The sequence below is a fragment of the Mytilus trossulus genome, unplaced genomic scaffold (assembly GCF_036588685.1).
Source record: "Mytilus trossulus isolate FHL-02 unplaced genomic scaffold, PNRI_Mtr1.1.1.hap1 h1tg000070l__unscaffolded, whole genome shotgun sequence".
Classification (NCBI taxonomy): domain Eukaryota; kingdom Metazoa; phylum Mollusca; class Bivalvia; order Mytilida; family Mytilidae; genus Mytilus; species Mytilus trossulus.
The window spans coordinates 5,477,820-5,501,276 of record NW_026963294.1 but is presented as its reverse complement, the minus strand read 5'-3'; the positions used below and the strand labels follow the sequence as shown (position 1 = coordinate 5,501,276).

General features: G+C 32.4%; 1 protein-coding gene across 1 annotated transcript; it reads left to right on the top strand.

The window, feature by feature from the left end:
- LOC134699477 (uncharacterized) lies at nucleotides 1–13,974 on the top strand. The gene is made up of 3 exons (XM_063561068.1): nucleotides 1–145; nucleotides 7,861–7,954; nucleotides 10,888–13,974. The coding sequence occupies exons 2-3, from the start codon at nucleotides 7,948–7,950 to the stop codon at nucleotides 13,050–13,052; spliced, it is 2,172 nt and encodes a 723-aa protein (XP_063417138.1). The 5' UTR covers nucleotides 1–145; nucleotides 7,861–7,947; the 3' UTR covers nucleotides 13,053–13,974.
- The last annotated feature ends 9,483 nt before the right edge of the window (nucleotides 13,975–23,457 follow it).

Sequence of the window (23,457 nt, the reverse complement as noted above, 5' to 3'; positions counted from 1 at the left end):
GATATCAGACATACTTCCTCTTCCCAGTGATACAAGTCAAGGAGCAGATATCTCTAGGATAAAATACTACAGAAATGAGTTGGCACATTGTAACGGGAAGATATCTAACATTGAATTTGAGCAGCAATGGGTAGAAATTTGTCAGGTATGTTATTGAATATACAATGTACAGTGTATTAAACTTGTCTTCACACTTTTTTTTAACTTTTTTAGTAACTAACCTAATGCGTAAGTATTGATTTACCTGACCAAAGTCCGGTCTAAGGTGCTAAATTAACATGAAAACAAATTTATTGAGGTCGAGTTATTCACTTCTAAGTGAATCATTCATCAGCGATGTTTCTTATCTGACAAATATTAAAATAGCTTATACTACAATAGTTATAATATTGATCAAGATTAATGTCAAGTAATTCTTTCGTCAAGAGGATTTGTAAGTCGTTTAAGCAAAACAATTTCAGAACTATTTTTTTCGTGATTTTATTTTTTGCGCCTGAGTTATGTATGTTTATTTATCAAGGTTGATGTGGACCCTATAGCTAAAATGGCCGTATTTTGACCTCAAAATTTTCTCTGAGTACAGGAAAGCCTGTGCATCTGGAAAAGATTTGAGGCATACCATGCCCTAGATAAATAGAATTCAAATGCATTGTATGATTTAGAAAATTCATAACTTAACTTTATTTTACCGTACTCTTTTTTTCGTCTCTGCAGAAGAAGATAAAATTAACAAACAGTTGAGTTTACCTTAATATGGTTCACTCAGGTACACAGTTTAAATAATCAATTATTGTCAGGTATCTATTGTACATCTAATGTCCATGTCATTTGAAAATTCTCACTTTAATTTTTACCTGTGGGGAAGTTCTAAAACCTGTTTCCCAACTTTGGCACCTTCTGGAGGAATGAAAAAAGTGCACGGCAAAATCCTGTTAGGTTTATACTTTTCTAAAACATAAAACATACTTAAAGTTAATTTATCAGGGCATGCTATACCTGAACTTTTTTACAGATGCGCAGGTTTGTCTGTACTCAGAGTAAATTTTGAGGTGAAAATACGGCCATGTTAGCCATAGGGTCCACATGAACCTTAAATGTAGAAGCATGTCAATATTGAGAGTGAAACAAGGTAGAACCATTTGAAGGTTGATTTGATCCACATAAACAGGTAAAAACGATGATTATATGAAATTTAAACACAAGGTTTAAGACCATGAAAGGAAGGTTGGGATTGATTTTGGGAGTTTTGGTCCCAGCAGTTTAGAAATGAGAGGCCAAAAAGGGCACAAATAAGCAATTTTCTTGGTTTTCGCGCAATAACTTTAGTATAAATGAAAAGAAATCTATGAAATTTTAACAAAAAGTTTATGAACACAAAAAAATGTTAGATTGATTTTGGGAGTTTTGGTCCCAACAGTTTAGGAATTAGAGGCCAAAAAGGGTCCAAATAAGCAATTTTTTGGTTTTTGCACAATAATTTTAGCATAAGTAAATAGAAATCTATGAAATTTTAACACAATGTTTATGACCACTAAAGGAAAGTCGGAATTGATTTTGGGAATTTTGGTCCCAACAGTTTAGGAATAAGGGTCCAAAAGGGGCCAAAATTAAACTTTTGTGTTTGATTTCATCAAAAATTGAACTATTTGAGTTCTTTGATATGCCGATTCTAACCATGTATTTAGATTCTTAATTATTGGTCCCGTTTTCAAATTGGTCTACATTAATGTCCAAAGGCCCAAAATTAAACTTAGTTTGATTTTAACAAAAAATGAAATCTTGAGGTTCTTTGATATGCTGAATCTAAACATGTACTTATTTTTTTTATTATAGGCCCAGTTTTCAAGTTGGTTCAAATTGGGGTCCAAAATTAAACTTTGTTTGATTTGAACAAAAACTAAATATATTGGGTTCTTCGATATGCTGAATGTAACAATGTATTTAGATTTTGGATATTGGAATACCACAAAGTGATGGTAATAAGTGTCTTTGTGAGTTATGGCTCAAACCGTTAAGGAATAAGGTGCAAAAAGGGGGAAAAAGGGTTTCCAGGTTAATGGACAATTACCTAAGTACAAAACATAATTCAAAAGCAGTGTAAAGTTGGAAATTAAAACTCATTTGAATATCTCACCTAAACTGCTTTCATAGTATACTGAAAATTTGACAAAAACTTCATTATTGATAAATTCCATTGGAAATTTGCCAATAACTTAGTTTAATGAACTTCATTGGAAATTTGCCAATATAAAATGTTGCTGATAAAGCATTTTTGTTTATCTCACCTAAACTGCATTTAAATTATGCATATTGGAAATTTGCCAATGACTTATGTTTAATAAACTTAATTGGAAATTTGCAAATATAAAATGTTGCTGATGAAGCTTTTTTGTTTATTTTAGCCATAATTATTGTAGTTTCAAGATTATAAATTGGAGTTATTTTTCTTTGTCCAGAATAGTTGTTGAATCACCTTAAACCAATGCTTGATGAAATATACTTTGAACATTGGAGTTATCTTTCTTTGCCCAGAATAGTAGTTGAATCAACTTAAATCATCGCTTTTTACAATATACAATGTATATTCACTTTTATTACCAACTAATAATTTAAAACAATCTTTACCATTCAGTGATTACATGTACAAGCACTTTTTTACATTTTAATATTATATGATGTATTAAAAATAAATTAGTAGTTATTGTTGCAAACTCCATTAGAAATTTGAATTGAGATCAGTTTTGGAATAAGGGAAAGGGGGATGTGAAAAAAAATGGTTTCTCGTTACAGATTTCAGAAATAAAAAGAAAATTTCCTTAAACATATTTTGAGAGGATTAATGTTCAACAGCAAGTGAAATGCTCAAAGGCAAAACATATTTTTAAGTTCATTAGACTACATTCATTCTGTGTCAAAAACCTATGCTGTGTCAACTATTTATTCACAATCCAAATTTAGAGCTGAATCCAGCTTGAATTATGTGTCCATACTTGCCCCGACCGTTCAGGGTTCAACCTATACGGTCGTCTAAAGCTGCGCCCTGCGAAGCATCTGGTTTACAAATGACTTCATTAAGCTCAACCATTTGTGGTGATTAGGAAAGTAGAGGGACATAGAGTAAATGCGTAAAAACTAAGGAGCTATTAAATGTGTTCAAAGTATAAAATTTTCATAGCACTTATTGTGTTAAAAAAGGGACTTGTCACGACGAGGAGCCGCATCACGGAAGGATACTCAGGGTAAATTAGGGGAAAAGTAAACTCACTTCATACCCCGAAAATTTAACCACAAATGTGAAAATGTCTTAGCATCGAAACGAGCCATCATAGATATCCAAGCTAACGACATGGACTGAGCAACAGAAGAAAACGTTACCATAACCATAGGCATGGAGAGACAGTTGCGGTCCTTGACCCAATTAGATGCAGTCTAGACTCAAATACATACCAAACCCTGATACATATTATCGTTCCATGCATGGTACATGTTGTTAATCATTTATATTCATATTAGAATTCCTAAAATTTGGTTACATTTTTGAGTACATTATAAGCTAAATATGAGCATCAGAGACAAATCAGAGAACACAAATTAGTCAGCTAATGCCCTTTACAAAATTCAAGAATCATTGATAATTGTCTTAATAGACAATATTGCAAGTTTATATACAATCGCAAAATATTTTGGCAAATTTTTTTGGTCGTATATATAAGTATTCCGGTGGCGTCGTCGTCGTTGACCGAAGAGATTTGTTTTTCGCACTCTTACTTTAGTAAAGGTAACAATACACAGTTCGGAAAAAAACTTAAAATTGACACTCGTAATTTTTAAACACCCTCTTTTCCCTCCTGTCTGACAAAGAAGGCTTTATGTGTGTGTTATGCATGTATATACTTATAGAAAGAGAATCTTCCATAGATTTGATTTCTAATGGTCATAAGGGTGAAATATAATCCCTTTTGGATGTAACCATGGCAATAATCTGCATTTCTTAGATACAAAATATAGCAAAAAAAGGGGGGGACATGTCACAAACTTCTCCAAAATTTGGTCTAAAGGAGAATTTCAATCAATTACAGTGATACCTATCCTGAATCCATAGGTTTATATCTATCAAGTGGTCCAAAAAATCATATGCATTTCTGCTCGTTTTTCCTTAAAATTGAATTGAAAAGATCGAGCGCAAAATCTTTGTTGATAAACACTACAATAATTTATGGACCTATGGACGGTACGGATAGGAAAATACGGACTGTCAATCATATAAATGGCCTATAAAACATGTAAAAAAAATCTAAAAGTTCATATTAACCCGCTAAGAAGGCTATATCATTTTTCAGTTATCTAAAAATCAATTTTATTGTACAAAAATTTCATTTTTAAAAAATTCACAGGGGCCATAATGCGAAACTAAACTTCTAACTGTGTATTGCTACCAAAAGTATATAGAAATCTATGAAATTTTAATATAAGGTTTTTGACTATAAAAGGAAGGTGGGGATTGATTTTGGGAGTTTTGGTCCCAACAGTTTAGGAATTAGGGGCCAAAAAGTGCCCAAATAAGCATTTTTCTTGGTTTTCGCACAATTACTTTAGTATAAGTAAACATAAATCTATGAAATTTTAATATAAGGTTTATGACCATAAAAGGAAGGTTGGCATTGATTTTTGGAGTTTTGGTCCTAACTGTTTAGGAAAAGAGGTCAAGTGGCTCCAATATTAACCTTTGTTTGATGTCATCAAAAAATTAATTATTGGGGTTCTTTGATATGCCAAATTAAACCGTGTATTAACATTCGTAATTTTTAACCGGATTTTTGTGACAAAAATGTCGGTTATTGATTTTGGGATGTACGGTGGGCGGGCGGGCGGGCGGGCGGACGGTCGGGCGGCCGGGCGGCAATCAAATGTTGTCCGTGCATTAACTCATGAACCGTTCAACCAAAGCTTTCAAAATTTTAATATGTTGTTACTGACAACTAAATGAAGGTCAAGTTAAATACTGGAGATTTTGACTTCTACCGATCAGGAGTTATGGTTCTTGAAAGATTGAAAAATGGAGTTTCCAGTCGTGTCCGTGAATTAATACATGAACTGTTCTACCAAAGCTTCTTAAATTTTAATATATTGTTACTGATGACAAAATGGAGATCAAGTTCAATAATGACGATTTTTACTTTTACCGTTCAGAAGTAATGGTTCTTGAAAGATCGTAAAATGGCGTTTCCATTCACGTTGTTGCATTTACTCATGAACCATTCAATCTAAGCTTTTCAAATTTCAATGTTGAAACTGACTACAAAATGGAGGTCAAATTTGATATTGACGATTTTCACTTTCACCATTCATCAGTAACGGTTCTTGTGATATTGCCAGGACACAAATAAATGTTAATAAATCCGGTTTGCTGTCGTTGTGACAGCCTCTTGGTGGTCCTGTTTTCAAATTGGTCTACATGTGCATTAACGTCCAAAGGGTCTAAAATTAAACTTAGCTTGATTTTAGCAAAAATTGAATTCTTTGGGTTCTTTGATATGCTAAATCTAAACATGTACTGATATTTTTGATTATGGGCCCAGTTTTCAAGTTGGTTCAAATCGGGGTCCAAAATTATTATATTAAGTATTGTGCAATAGCAAGAAATTTTCAATTGCACAGTATTGCGCAATAGCAAGAAATCTTCAATTGCACAGTATTGTGCACCTGCAAGAAATTTTCAATTGCACAGTATTGCACAATAGCAAGAATATTCAATTGCAAAGTATTGTGCAATACCAAGAAATCTTCAACTGCACAGTATTGCGCAATACCAAGAAATATCTAGATGCACAATATTGCACAATAGCAAGAATTCCTCAATTGCACAGTTTTGTGCAATAGCAAGAAATATTCAATTGCACAGTATTGTCCCGTTTTCAAATTAGTCTACATTTGAAGGTCCAAAGGTTAAAAAAATAAACTTTTTTTTTGTTTGATTTCAACAAAATTGAATATATGGGGTTCTTCAATATGCTGAATCTAACCATGTTTTTGGATTTTTAATATTTGGGCCCGTTTATCAAATTGGTCCACATTGAGGTCTTAAGAGTCTAAAATTGAACATTATTTGATTCATCAAAAATTGAATACTTGGGGTTCTATGATATGCTGAATCTAGCCATGTATTTATATTTTGGATGTTGGACCATAATAGGTAAATGTCCAATTTAATAGTTTTAAGTTTTTAAGTTTAAGTTCTTGGAACACATTCATTCTGTGTCAGAAACCTATTTTGTGTCAACTATTTAATCACAATCCAAATTCAGAGCTGTATCAAGCTTAAATGTTGTGTCAATATACTTGCCCCAACTGTTCAGGTTTCGACCTCTGTGGTCGTATAAAGCTGTGCCCTGCAGAGCATCTGGTTAATATTTGGGCCCGGTTATCAAATTGGTCCACATTGAGGTCTAAAGGGTATAACATTGAACATTATTTGAATTTTTGGGGTTCTATGATATGCTTAATCTAACCATGTATTTATATTTTGGATGTTGGACCATAACAGGTAAATGTCCAATGTAATAGTTTTAAGTTTTTAAGTTTAAGTTCTTAGCCCACATTCATTCTATGTCAGAAACCTATGTTGTGTCAACTATTTAATCACAATCCAAATTCAGAGCTGTATTAAGCTTAAATGTTGTGTCAATATACTTGCCCCAACTGTTCAGGTTTCGACCTCTGTGGTCGTATAAAGCTGAGCTTTGCAGAGCATCTGGTTAATATTTGGGCCCGGTTATCAAATTGGTCCACATTGAGGTCTAAAGGGTATAAAATTGAACATTATTTGAATTTTTGGGGTTCTATGATATGCTGAATCTAACCATGTATTTATATTTTGGATGTTGGACCATAATAGGTAAATGTCCAATGTAATAGCTTTAAGTTTTTAAGTTTAAGTTCTTAGCCCACATTCATTCTATGTCAGAAACCTTTGTTGTGTCAACTATTTAATCACAATCCAAATTCAGAGTTGTATCAAGCTTAAATGTTGTGTCAATATACTTGCCCCAACTGTTCAAGTTTCGACCTCTGCGGTCGTATAAAGCTGTGCCCTGCAGAGTATCTGGTTAATTTTTGGGCCCTGTTATCAAATTGGTCCACATTGAGGTCTAAAGGGTATAAAATTGAACATTATTTGAATTTTTGGGGTTCTACGATATGCTGAATCTAACCATGTATTTATATTTTGGATGTTGGACCATAAGAGGTAAATGTCCAATTTAATAGTTTTAAGTCTTTAAGTTTAAGTTCTTAGCCCACATTCATTCTATGTAAGAAACCTATGTTGTGTCAACTATTTAATCACAATATGAATTCAGAGCTGTATCAAGCTTAAATGTTGTGTCCCTACTTGCCCAACTGTTCAGGGTTGGACCTCTGCGGTCGTATAAGGCTGCGCCCTGGGGAGCATCTGGTTTTTAGCTGTTATAAAAAGTGGAACCAGAGGTTAAAATTTACCATGACAGTGTGAGGGGGAAACTATCATTTATTTAGCATCATTCACAATAAATATAATAGCATTAGAAAATGCAAAACCTTTAACAGCAAAGAATAATCAACAAAACAAGATATGCTGAAAATGTTGTAGAACTGAGACAATTTGTACATAGAGCATGTAGAGGGTATATTTATTGCATGTCGCTGTATAATCTTGAACAATGGTCATATCCATACTGAAATAATTAATGTTAAATATTCAAACGAGAAAACTAATGCTTAAAAAATGCTTTGTTTTACCGGTATCTTGTAAATGGTTTTAAAGAGACGGTAACATGCTGAACATTTTGAGTGTCTCTTATGATTTTTATCTCTTTTTAACAGGCTATAGTAAGACTTGGTGGTGAAAGTTACAAAGAAATATGTGCACAACTTCGAGTTTCTTCTCTTTCAAGTGGAAAAGGATATGGAATGAAAAGTAAGAACTAGTATGATGTCATTTTCAAAATTCAGGTCATCCTGATCTGAACTTTAATTTTATGACAATACAACCTTTGGGCTTTGTGTCTTGCATATATACATTAGTATCGTAAACCTGAGGGCGACCAAACTTGGTATTCTGATTCAATGTGGGGTGACAGGGGTCATATATCTTTACTTTGACCTTTGTCCTTTTTGATAGTAAAACATTGTTTAATTTGTGTGCAGAGTAATTGCGTAATTTTTGTAATGTTGCACATATATTTTACAAACTTTGCATGCAGTGGAATCAGAAGTTCTGGATGTGTCAAATTCATAAACCACTTCACTTTAACTTTGCCACCTTTAAAGCTTATTGAAACTAAGAAATTATTGTGGTGTTTTATTCATTTGACAAATTCAATATGGACTTGATTCAATACTTGCATTGAACACTGCCCTTCCGTGATTTTTTTTTTTATCAATATCTGATTCAATGAGGGGTGACAGGGGTCATATATTTTTACTTTGACCTTTACCTTTATGATGGTAAAACATTGTTTAATTTGTGTGCAGAGTAATTGCGTAATGTTTGTAATGTTGCACATATATTTTACAAACTTTGCATGCAGTGGAATCAGAAGTTCTGGATGTGTCAAATTCACAAACCACTTCACTTTAACTTTGCCACCTTTAAAGCTTATTGAAACTAAGAAATTATTGTGGTGTTTTATTCATTTGACAAATTCAATATGGACTTGATTCAATACTTGTATTGAACACTGCCCTTCCGTGATTTTTTTTTTATCAATATCTGATTCAATGAGGGGTGACAGGGGATATATATCTTTACTTTGACCTTTGTCCTTTATGATGGTAAAACATTGTTTAATTTGTGTGCAGAGTAATTGCATAATGTTTGTAATGTTGCACATATATTCGAGTTTCATCTCTTTCAAGTGGAAAAGGATATGGAATGAAAAGTAAGAACTAGTATGATGTCATTTTCAAAATTCAGGTCATCCTGATCTGGACTTTAATTTTATGACAATAAAACCTTTGGGCTTTGTGTCTTGTATATATACATTAGTATCGTATACCTGATGGCGACCAAACTTGGTATTCTAATTCAATGAGGGGTGACAGGGGTCATATATCTTTACTTTGACCTTTGTCCTTTATGATAGTAAAACATTGTTTAATTTGTGTGCAGAGTAATTGCGTAATTTTTGTAATGTTGCACATATATTTTACAAACTTTACATGCAGTGGCATCAGAAGTTCTGGATGTGTCGAATTCATAAACCACTTCACTTTAACTTTGCCACCTTTAAAGCTTATTGAAACTAAGAAATTATTGTGGTGTTTTATTCATTTGACAAATTCAATATGGACTTGATTCAATACTTGTATTGAACACTGCCCTTCCGTGATTTTTTTTTTTATCAATATCTGATTCAATGAGGGGTGACAGGGGTCATATATCTTTACTTTGACCTTTGTCCTTTATGATAGTAAAACATTGTTTAATTTGTGTGCAGAGTATTTGCGTAATGTTTGTAATGTTGCACATATATTTTACAAACTCTGCATGCAGTGGAATCAGAAGTTCTGGATGTGTCAAATTCATAAACCACTTCACTTTAACTTTGCCACCTTTAAAGCTTATTGAAACTAAGAAATTATTGTGGTGTTTTATTCATTTGACAAATTCAATATGGACTTGATTCAATACTTGTTTTGAACACTGCCCTTCCGTGATTTTTTTTTATCAATATCTTTAACCGGAAGCTTAATACTAATATTAACGAAACAAGAGATGATTTTTCATATTCTATTAATCGTTATTCATTTTTATATGGTGACGTTCCCTTGACACCATCTAATGGGGTTTATATACTTCCCAACTTGAACACTATGTATTTGGTGATGAGAATAAAGATATATATAATATCAATGTGCTCGTGAATGTCACTATGTATAACGTAAATGGCGTTGGCATGATACTTGTTATATTTGATATATTTACATTGCAGTAACCATGGTAACTGCTTGTAGTCCTTTATTAGTTTATGTATCATTGTCATTTTGCTTAGTTTCTTTTGTTATTCAGTCTAACATCGGACTCTGACTTCTTTTAAACTGAATTTAATGTGCGTATCCATTGTGTGATTGGTTTGCGTTAGTTTATTTAATTGCTACATTGGCTAGATGTATATTTTCTATAATTTGTTCATTTATATGTTTCAGAGTTTAGTGTGACGTCCATTTGCACTGAAGTAGTACACATTTTTGTTAAAGGGGCAAGCCAAACTCTGCCTTCATTGATTTTTGCGCAGTTGTGAAAGCACTGGCCTTTAGCTGTTACTACTCTTTGATAGGGTTGTTATCTCCGCTATGCAGTGCCAAGTTCCATTCTCAATTCTATTGATTCAAATTGAATGAACATAACATTTGGGATTTGCAATACTTGTATTACATAAATTTTTAAATTTCTGAATTTTCAGCATACTTAATTTACACTTTGGTCCGGAGTCAGTATTAATCTATCAGATTGACCTATCAGTAACCATGTATCAAATGAACATGAACATAATGGTTATATAAATGAATGGTTGAAAGCCAATCCCTTTTAGATGTTAATTCCCTTGAAATATTGACTTTTAGCAAATTTTACAGAGTTTTGCTATTGTCTTTTAAGCATTTATTACTAGATTATATTAGTTGTATAGTAATTAAAAAGAATTTCTGTGCACTAGTGCACTTGCATGAATGCAGTGGACATTGTTGATTTCATTTTTTGTGATATAGATACCAGTTTTCGTTAATTCTTTAAATAACTGTTGCATAGACGTATGACTTAACTGGTTTGCTAGTTTGTCTTTCATTATGGTAAAACCACAATATCCACATGACACTAATAACTGAATCGTAATAAACATTATATTACAGATATTCATCAAGAAATTATTGAAGATTGGAAAAAAATAGAAATAAAAATGGTTGAGACAAATGCCATAAAAGAGTTGATGAAAGTGACAAAAGAGAATAAATTCATAGCTGTTATTGGACCATCTGGTTGTGGAAAGTCTACTGCTGCTCATCAGGTTGCTCTCTTACTAAATAGACATGAAGGTTACCAAATCGTACCTTCAAACTTTCCCACAGACATCACACATTATTTTAATGAATCAGAAAAACAAGTGTTTGTCTTTGATGATGTTTGTGGTAAATATTCACTAGATAATGATCTTCTTCAAAAGTGGAAAAAAATAGGTACAGAGTTAAACAAAATCAAACTTTGTGAACATGTTATAATATTGGTGTCAAGTAGATCAGATATTTTCTATCAATTCAAAGATGTGCAATTTCTGTTCACAGCACACTTCGATATGTTGTCAGATGACTATAACTTATGTAACAATGAACGTTTTTTAATTGCAAAAGCTCATATGGGAGCTGAAAAAGGTGAAATTCTCAGAAAGGAAAATCTTTTAAACAAGTACGATTTCTTTCCTCTTCTGTGTCAACTTTTTGCTACTGAAAAAGAAAGAAACATTGAGAAATTTTTCTCACAGCCTGTAAAAGTTATTAAAGAAGAATTGACTTTAATGAAAGAGGAAAAAGATCAAACGGCTTTTGCTGTTTTAGCACTATTTGTAATTTATAACAACTGTATAACTGATAAAGTTCTGTCTCCAACATCTGGCATTAAAACAATACTTAGTGACATTGCCGAAGAATGTGAGATGGCAACCCAACTAAATATCAAAGTTGTAAGGAAACACTTGGACATTTTTCTTCATTTGTATGGGAAGAAAAACGGATCTAGTTATATGATAATGCACGACAAATTATTTGATATTTTTGTGTCCTTTTATGGTGAACATCTGCTGGACATTATTCTCACTCACTGTAGTTACTCTGTTATATTTACACGGTTCCGGTTACAATCTGTGGAAGAAACAGACGAATTCATGATCAAAGTCCCAGTGGAAAAACAAGCAAAGTATTTCCAACGTTTATTTCATTTTTCTAATTCAAAAGATTTTGGCAACATATTTTGGCACCATCATTTCAAAAACAGAACATTGCAACAGCAGTTCCTGAAACATTTATCTGAAGACCAAAATTGTCGTGATTTTTGTCTATCATTATCTGATACAGAATCTTCGCCATTGTTTATCACTGTTGCAAAAGGTTATATTGATATTACAAAAGTTTTGTTAGATATGGGTATGAATGTTACCGTATATAATGAACTTCAATTAACCCCTCTAGCTTATGCAGCAGGAGGAGGTTGTGTTGAAATATTAAAGTTATTGCTAACAAACAGTGGTGATTTTAATAAACAAAACAAGCTAAGACATTCTGCCGATTCGATTTCAGCAGCACATTTTTATTCTGTTTATTCTTACGTTTCAGATATTTCTAACCTATTCTTCACGAATCATCAAAAGCTATGTGTTAAAGTTTTTGGATATAAGCAGAAGAATGTTGTAGATTTAGGCAGCGTAACTCATATGGGTACCCCCTTATTACTAGCCACAACTTTTGGCCATACAGATATTGTTAAACTATTAATAAATCATAATTGTGATATTAATCCGCATGACTGGTTCCCAATTACACCCCTGTATTTAGCAGCACTTTGTCATCACGTAGAAATTGTTAGAGTATTGTTAGAACATGGATGTGATATAAACATGTGTAATGAAGACAATGAATCCCCCTTGTATGTAGCCTCAAAATGGGGACATGTTGAAATTGTAAAATTATTGTTAGACAACAATTGTGATATAAACATTTGTAATAAAGTGATGGAATCTCCCTTGCATGCTGCTTCAAAATGTATAGTTTGTGTTGAATTTGAATTTGATTTTGATACTTCTTGGAAAATGTTTGAAAAAGTTATTTATAAATTTCATCGCCATAAGATACAAGTGTCAAATGAGGATTATTTAGAAATAATCAAATTGTTATTAATGAAAAATGCTGATGTTAATATTTGTAACATAGATGTTAAAACTCCAATGGAGGTAGCCTTAGAAAATGGGCATGGAGATATTGCGAAGTTATTATCCGAACACTCCACTATACAAATGCTCAAAAAATAGAATTTGATAATAGGAGTAGAGACTTGAAGACATATATTTTGCCCTACAAATCATATTTTGTAGTTCAAAAACCAATACTAACATCTAAAAATGTAAGCAAATGAAGATCAATGTTCTTTTTTAGCTTTTAAAGTATCATATTTTTGTAACATGTTACAGGTTTTTTTTATACGACCGCAGTCAATATTGGTATCAACATGTCGTCGTCGTCCGGCGTCAGAATCGTCGTTGTCGTCCGGCGTCAGAATCGTCGTCGTCGTCAGCGTCGTCCGAAGACGGATGGTTTCTGGATAATAACTTTCGTATAAGTAAATCGAAATCAATAAAATTCTAACACAAGGTTTATAACTACTAATGGAGGGTTGGGACTGATTTTGGAGATTTTCGTCACAATTGTTTAAGAATAAGGGGCCCAAATAAGCATTTTTGTAGTTCCCAGACTATAACTTCTGAAAATATACCACAAGTTTCCATACTACAAATGGACGGTTAGGATTGACTTTGGGGGGTTATTGCTCAAACCATATAGTAATTAGGGGCAAAAAGGGGGAAAAGATGGGTTTTTCTGGTTAAAGGACAATTGAGACAATTTAAAAACAGTGTAAGAGTGGTAATCCAAATTAATCAAAGAACACTGTTTGATTACCTCCCTTACATTGCTTGTAAATTATGTATTAAGAAATGTTGATCGTCTTTAAGTGATAAGCTGTCAATTTATTTCTAGCAGTTACCATTAATTATTATTAATTTGTTGCCATGACTATGTATGTGATTTTATTGTTTTAAACTGTTATGATGTATTTGAATAGGTAACTATGGTTGCAAACTCCATTAGAAATTTAAAATGAGATACTGACCATGCTGTAAGGGAAAGATCGTTTGGGGGAATAAGTGAAAGGAGGTTATGGTAAACATTGGAGGGCGGGAGACAAATTTTCTCATTCTTTTTTTTTGGGGGGGGAGGGTAATATTCAACAGTTTCAACAGCATAGTGTATTTCACAAAAGCAAAATAAAAAACGGGGTAAAATTATATTTTTTTTAGGAGGAGTGGGTCAATTCACAACAGCATTGTGTATTGCACAAACGCAAAGATTTGAATATAAATTCAAATCATATAGCCAATTTGAAGTTCTTTGACTATAGTAATTCTGTGTCAGAAACCTATTATCTGTCAAAAATAGTTACAATATTCCAGATTCAGACTTGTATCAGCCGTGAATATTATGTCCATTTTTGCCCCAACTTTTCAGGGTTGGACATTTGCGGACGTATCCAGCTGCGCTCAGTGAAACAATTTATTATTACATGCATATGATGTACAAATATAGATTTTTTTAAAAGACGAATATGCTATGAAATTTTAATGTGATAGGCTCCTATCAATCTGTACAGAATGGCTCTATATTTTATCAATTTTAAAAAAGATGAGTCTTAGATAAGGAGAAAAATTATTCAGTTGAATTTGAAGTTTTTTTTTCTTCTAAAAAAAGATTGGCAGGACCCCAAAACATTTGTTATCAGATTTAAATGGATAGAATACGCATAAAAGTACTATAAATGTAGAAATAATTGCAACCTTTGTGAGTATCAAATTGGCAAGGACTCGCATTTGATATTTAATATTATACATATATTTGTATGCAGCTTTTCTCCAAATTGTCGGAAATAATCTACAATTTGTCAATTTTTAGTAAGTCGCAATAGATTGCAGATAACAGTTTCTGAGTATACAGTATCATAGTATGGTGTTCTATGTGGTCTATGTCATCTGCAGCAGAAACTATAATAAAAAAAACCCAGCTAATATGAGTGCACTCTGATTTTTCAACATAGTGCAGGCAAAAAAATGAAATATTTCTGTAGAATGCGTTAGAGCTTGTAAATTTTGTATTTGTTTGTACTTTATTTTGTAAATAATAGAGAGTTTTACATATTGTATCATCAAATGTGTATTATAATTACTGATTAAAATCTATTTGCCAAAACGTTTTTTTCTAAAATTTCTTACAAGCATCTTCGAGACCAAGAGACAGAATCTGGAGCAACATTTTAAATAATTGGTTTTTTTTTCAGTACTTACCTGAAAAATGAACTATTATTCTGCATTTTACATAGGATTACAGACTAGGTTCAAGTTTGGTATCATCAATAACTTCCCCAAACCTTCATGGCATTTAGGAAAACTGCATGATCTAGAAATAAATTGTGAGAAAAAAACTATCGAATTTTTATTTTACTTTTCTTATTTTAATGATGCATCGCATTTTTGTTCGTTTGGAGTAAACATTTAGATAAATCTATGATTAAGGTTTAAGGGATAAATATCGTTAAAGTTTTATAGAAGATGAAAATATTCATTGTCGCTGAGCATCATTTAGACTAAAGTTTGATGTTCCCCCATTGATCCGTATTTATAAATAAACAGTTTCTGTTTAGCAAATTTAGATTTAGATACAATCTGAGGTAAACGATTTAAAAATTTTGATTGCTTTGTCAAAATATTTAAACACAAACATGTAGGAAGGAGACTGTAACTTCAGGATCTTCCACAAATGATCTTGTTTCAAGTTAATCTGTTGTCTGCTCGATTGTACATAATTCCAATTAAAACTCTGTGTAAAATCACATTTTCGTTTATAGCGAAATCATTAAGATTATGGAAATACACCTCGTTATTTGTTTACATTTGATGCTTGACATTGTTGTTAGAGACAATCTTTGATTTTGAGTGGCCAATCAAAATTCTGTCGTGAAATGACAAGACAAAAAATTATTACGTTATATGTTTACCTTCACCAGGAACCATAAAAAACATTGAAAGTCTGATATATGTCATCACTTGAATTGAGTATCTTGAATAGAGGAAAGGGGTCTGCATTTCTGTAATTGATTCATATGGTCCTCGGTGGTTGAGTGGTATACGTAGTCTAACTTCTGTATCACTAGCCATTCAACACCGGCTTCTATCGACAATTAAAACTACAACCGCCAAGATATAGCCCACAAAATAATCAATCAATCTTTTCTTCATTATCATAATCCGTTATTACTTTTCTGTACCACATCTCGAGAAGATATGCGAGCAAACGGAACATAAAAAGTACTATTTACTGAAATTCTCAATATAATCAAAGGTAAGAGGACAGGAATTATAATAAATAATAGTTATCCCCGTTTTCCATATGTTATTAGACAAATGTGTTTAAAAGAACTGAAGCTTATACCATCGTTTGTTGGGTTACACATTTTTGTCTCAGTGAGTTGGAGCCTTAGAAACTTTAAAGGGGCATTAGCTACGAGCTTTAAAAAATAATGATATTTTGTGTTGGTTCAATCATTTCTAAAAAAAGGTATATAGATATAGGAAGATGTGGTGTGAGTGCCAGTGAGACAACTCTCCATCCAAATAACAATTTAAAAATTAAACCATTATAGGTTAAAGTACGGCCTTCAACACGGAGCCTTGGCTCACACCGAACAACAAGCTGTAAAGGGCCCCAAAATTACAAGTGTAAAACCATTCAAACGGGAAAACCAACGGTCTAATCTATATAAACAAAACGAGATGTTTGGAATATATGTATGGAAATATTGAAACAATAATATGTTTTTAGTCAGTTTGGTTCAGCTAATCACTATGAATTATTAAACTGCGAGTGAATAATTCGACATCTTTATATCCGTATCCATGTGAACTTCAATTGAACCCCTTAGCTAGAGATGGTTTACTATGCGTATTCAGCTATTAAAATAAGGAAGGTCATCAATGGAAGTTAAACGAGGGTAAGTTATTTGTTTGAATGATTTGATCTACAAAAAAACTCATTTCTATACAGTTAAAAACGATAACTTACTTAATGTTTCAACCTTTAGTATTGATATTAGTATAGTATTATTAACTTGATGTTTCTGTATTGGCCCTGTTTTAGATTCGAAGTTAGATGTATTGTACCTGATACTCGAAGAGTCGATGTCCAATACAGCTGATCGAGAATCTATAATAGGGTCAATATAGATACAGCAAGTTCATAATACTTTTATTAAATGATTTTAAAAGAACTCACCGTGAAGAAAATACAGAATTTCATATCTGAACTTGTCTGTTCGCCTATTTAACGTCCAAGTACTCAACATTTTGCTATCACATTCACTTTATCTAACAAATATAAAGTGGCAAAGAAGAATAAATCAAACAGTTTAACAATTCGTACTTGTGGATCGTTTACGTTCTGATGGTTACAAGAGCGCAATTATTTGTTTACATTTTACCGGCAAGTTGATGGTACTCAGAATAGAATCCTATACGGCTTCTGATTGGTTTATACAGGATTGGAATTACATTTAATCGAAAGCTAATCCAATTAGGTTTAAAAATTGTCGAAAATCATATTCACATTTTAGAAAATATCTTCAATTTCTGCTCATCGGAGCCATTAAAAATATGCCTTTTTCATTAAGCGAAAAAGTAGACTATTTTTTTCAACTGCATTTTAGGTCAATTTGAGCCGCATGACCTTATATTTGTTTTGGTTGTAATGCAACACTGGCATTTTTAGTAACAGGAACTGCCATCCGTTTTTCTCTAGTTTGTGTAGTCTTCGAGTAACCTGATAAGTGATCAATGGAAATGAAACAATATCAATAATCGTAAGTCGCACTCAAAAAGGCTGTGAAAAAATATCCGTTGCAAGATTTCAAAACTTTTTATTCTATGATTTTGAAGATATGAAATATATTACAAAATGTGTTACGATAACGATACGTCTAAAGTTAAGACTCGAATACACACGAAGGGTTGATACATAATCACTGTGCTTAAACGGCCGTGGGTAACTTAAGTTACCCACAGTCCAAGATGGCGGACTCTAAACTCGTTGAGATTATAATTGATACGAAATCTACTTTTTGCAAAGTTTTTCATGATCAATGTAAATATTGATAGTAGTTTTGAATAAAGAAACCACTTACCATCACTACAAATTTGTTAATTTTGACTTCACTTTAGCGCAAGGCCAACTTTTAAAAAATGCATAAGATGTCCGTAACTTATAAGTCAAAAATAATCAGACTGTCCGTAACTTTATTTTCGGATGTGGGTAACTTTTTTTCAAAATTGTAAGATTAAATAAAGGACAATAAACACTATCAAACTCCTTAACTATTACATAGATTTATACAATAACGGTATGCTTCAAACTAAACAAGAGAAAAAAGCAAGCCAGAGTGTCACGAATTTCCGTTTAATTTTTAAGAATTATTCCCGGGATAAAACGGGATCTTACGGTATGGCAAAAATTATCTAACATTCTTGTGATGATGCCTTGGAAAACATTGATATCCTTTCCTTTAAATAATTTCTGAATTGTTAGCCAAACTGAAATGTATGGTCTCTTCACTATATCTAGTGTGGTGTGTTGTTGATTGTGAGGGAAAAAAATGCAAATATCTAGGAGTAGACGAAAGGCTATAGTGTTGAACAGGTGTCAGTTTATCATACATGTAACGACAAAAGAAGATTTAAAATCTTCTAAAAGTTTCATTGACCTCAGGGATTCAATAAGATCGGGTATCAAATCAGATATCTTCGTTAGAGGTTTGGACTGATTCATCTATGTATTTCTGCTAAGGATTGACCTCCGAACTTGTTCTCATAAGGTGATGTTCATATGTTCACAAAGAGTTGGAAATGGTGAGATTTATAACCTGCATGTCATGACTCGTCATCTAAAACTTAAGCAGTTAACAATCTATAAAGCCAGTAGAATGCCGGTAAGATACGTTAATTTTGCCGTACAATTTTCTACACAAGAAAATGCCTGTACCATGTCAGGAAAATAACAGTTGTTATCCATACGGTTGAGCTTTGGATTTTTCCATTTGATAAGGGACTTTCCTTTTTGAATTTTCTTCAGAGTTCAGTATTTTTGTAATTTTACTTTTTGATGCCTGTACCAAGGCAGGAATATGACTGTTGTTTTCCATTCGTTTGGTGTGTTAAATTGAGCTTTTGGCTTTGCCATTCCATAAAGGACTTCCCGTTTGAATTTTCCTATGAGTTCGGTTTTTCTGTTATTTATCATTTCTTTTTTTTATAATTACATCTACGAATAAAAATGTGTTGAAAGCTATACAGACATCATGCTAAAGTTACGGACATCCCTATTTATATAAGGAAAAAAGTTACGGACAAGTTGTTTTGAAGTTACGGACATCATAAGTGTTTTGGAAAATCGTGCTGTAATCGTTTATTTTGTAGAAACAAATCACGTTTTACATTGCAGAGTTTCCCTAAAAGATTTATATAACTTTTTAATTACTGAACATTTCTTTTGTATTCATGGTATTGTCATTATATAGGAGCAAACTTTCTAGCCGATGCCAGTCGGCTCCATCTTGGGCTGTGGGTAACTTAAGTTACCCACGGCCGTTTAAGCAAAGTGATAATATCGAGTTCTAGCATCGCAAATTGTATATATTACACCTTTTTATACTTTGGATATTCGTTTTAGTCGAAATTGAGTATTTGAGTCAATTCAGCATGTTCAGTATACGTGAATTTAACAGCAAATGATCCTTCAACAGTATCGGTGATTGGGAATCATATACCGATATACAATTGATCGTTTTTTAATATGCATATTGTTCGGCAAATATGATGGCTTTGTTTGCATATAGTTCTAGTTAAAACTCTATAGAAAGTCGCATTTTTTTATATTTTCATGTTATACTCCTAGGCCAAATCATACTATTATTGTAAGGAGTGACATACAAAATATTTTCACAAAACTACTTCATGTGGTTTCAATGAGACACATTCCTGAATAGTAATCAGATCCCGTTCCACTTGAGACACTTGTCATACAAGTTGCAATGACATACTTTTTCATTCGGTTTGTTGAAAATAGGATTCTTCGTGTCTAGATGTGTCTAAATAACGATGTATATAGCATGTAGTTATGTTCATCAATTTATTCAGCAGGAATAGACTTTGAAACATACGAGTATCATATAACTAAATATTTGACACTTACATCACATTCAGAACATAAAAGTACAAATATTCGACAAAAAGATCATAATATTGATTGAGTAAAATACTATGCAATATAAATTATAGTAATTTTCTGTTCCTGTCTCTCTGAAAAGAAACAATCAAATTGTATGCACCAAGTTAGATATCTGCACAAAACTAATTCTCAAAAAATAATTCGTTTAACATTCACGCAATGTTATGTTATCGGAGACAATAAAAAAAAATGACAATGTAATTAGTACAATTATGATACAGGACTTAAAAGACGTTCACAGTAACAATTTGAAATTAATGATTGATAAATAATTATCCTTTGATTTTAATAAATTTAGATTTGTAGAAATTTCTGTAACGGATGGAAAAAATACATGTAATAAATTAAGAAATAACATTTTAAAAATCAGGACATCACATTTTACGAATCAAGAAATGTAGAAATTCATTTAAATGATGGAAAACATACAAGTAATAAATTAAAAATTTGCATTTTACGAATTAAGAAATGTACTTTCTAAAATGTTAGTGCTATACTCACATTTCAATGATCGGTGTAAGAACAAAAAAGACAAATATCTTTTTTTTTCGGCAAATCATTGGTCGATGCCCACTGACAGAACACAACTTTCTACATATCTTCCAAAAGGTAGAATAACAATCAAAGAGATTCAGATTTTATCGCTATAACGTGCGTATGATGAGAAATATCCGATCTCAACAGGTAGCAACATTCCAGCAGCACCTGCATACGGGGTATATATCTCTCAATTGATACGATATTCCCGTGCTTGCATTTTTCTATCATAATTTTCTTGATAGAGGGTTGCTGCTCACAAGGAAGCTATTATATTAAACCAAGAGTTTCAAATGGTGAAGTTGAAATCATCCCTTCTTAAATGTTACGGACGCCATCACGAGTTGTTTGACCGTAATGGAATAACCGTTTCACACATGATTTCGGATATGTTCCTTACGTAGTAACTACAATCCCCTTCCCTTTCATGAATATAACCTACCGAATTAGACTATTTACCAGATTTGATATCACATAAGCAACACGACGGGTGACACATGTGGAGCAGGATCTGCTTACCCTTCCGGAGCACCCGAGATCACCCCTATTTTTTGATGGGGTTCGTGTTGTTAATTTTTTGGTTTTCTGTGTTGTGTCATGTGTACTTTTGTTTGTTTGTATAGCATGCTCTGCTGTTATTTTATTCAAAATGAAATAACAGCAGAGCATGCTATACAGTCCTGTAAAGTTTCGTCCTTTGATTGTAAATTAGTTGTTAGTTTTGTTTCAATATAACAATTTTTTTCCCGGAGGGTGGCGTCTGGCGTATAAACAAAATTCAGTCCTGGTATCTATGATGAGTTTATTGCCATGCAATACTCTCAGAATGCTTGTTTGTCTTTCTTTTTTCTTTTTTTACTAATGAAGGATTTTGGTATTAATTTTTGTATTGGATCCGACCCTCCTTACTAAATTGGTGTTGAATATTACACATAATCAGCATAACCCAGATCATACTTTATTATACTCATCATCATCACCAGTACCAAATCCAAAAGTTTTGAAAAAGGGAGACTGTCATTAGGTGAAAGCGATATTTTTGTCGACTTTTGAAACAAGATTTTGTACCACCATAAGTTGTCAGTGCATTTCCATAAATACAAAAATAAATTATCATTATAATTATACTTTTTATGTACGCATAAGCCGATTACTCCATGTCCTTTATAAATTTATTAGCCTAATTGAGAGGAGATATCATGTATACCGTTAATGAAATAGACATGCAACAAAGTTGTATTACAGTTTATCCATTAAAATGCTTAATTATGAACAAAAACTGGTTCATTTGTTTAAAATGTCAAAATGCTTAACAGGTAAATAGTTATTTTGTAGAATGGCTTGACAACGAATTCAAAAGAATAATTCACTTTGGTCCCATTGTACATGTTGTATATACAAACCATGTAAACATTTCTCTTCTCATCTATACTCATTTCAGTTTTAAAGTGTAAAATTAGCACAGTATACAAACATTTCAATAGTTATCAAAGGTACCAGGATTATAATTTAGTACGTCAGACGCGCATTTCGTCTACATAAGACTCATCAGTGACACTCATATCAAAATATTCATATAGCCAAATGTGAACTTACACCTTGTTTGAACCATTCCTGGGTTTTGTCGTAACACATACTACACGTCAACAAAGAATATTATGTTCAAAACTGAATAACCGCCTCCCCTTAAACAATCAAAAACTGGTTCACTCCATTTTTTACACTATACACAGATTGTCAGAAACATAATTGTTCGTTACCCAAATTGCTAAACAATACATTTTAGACTTTGAAGCCAGGAGGCAAATATTTGTCAAAAATTCTGATAATATAAGTAGAAGACCAAAAACAATCAGTATTAAATACATCATAGTAGATATTTCATGTGATACACCACTTGATAGCATAAAGTAGGATTTTTGTTGTTCTCCATGCTCTTCCACTTCGTTCCTCCTTTGGCTTTTTTGACATTTTTGGACTGGAGTTTCACTGATGTGCCCTTTATAGAAGTAACACCATTGTTTGTTTGATTGTCTTTTTCGTTTTTAGTCTTGGCATTGTCAGTTTTATTTTCTATCTATGAATTTGACTGTCACTTTGGTATCTTTCGTTCCTCTTTTGATACGCTTACATAGTTCACACTTGTGTTGTCATGAATTATCTTTGATATGATCATAATAATAAATTAACTATTTACAAATATTTGAACTGGTTAAAAACGAAGGCTTGCTACCTCAGATATAGAAATTCTTAGCTGAATTTGGAATAACGTTTAGGATTTTTGAGGTCCTCAATGCTCTTCCACATTGTTCTTCCTTTGTTTTTTTTTTCATTTTTAGACTCGAACTTCACTGATGAGTCCTTTATAGAATACACACGCGTTTGGCTGAAATGCAATATTTCAATCCTGTTATCTATTATAAGTTTCTTTAAACATCAACTGTAACCTTTACGTTTGAGTCAAAGTCGTAAATATCTTGATAGTTTCTACAGACATTGTACACCCCAATAGTTTACATTAAGGTTATCTAGCTCATTTTGTTTTATAAAGTTGAATCCATTGTGTTCTCAATGGCGTTCTGGTTTCTGTGTTCTTTTACAGCTGAACAATGATGCGTTTTAAAAAAAGCTCAGTATATTTGCTTACATCTGTCTAATTTCTCTAGTGAGAATAGGAAAATATTAATTGAGTGATTCTCCTTAATGTCAAATAAGTAGATTAATTTCCCCCATGGTATAAATTCCCTGTAAAGATATATGTATATCCCTATGTACAGGACTATTACTTAAAGTTTTATG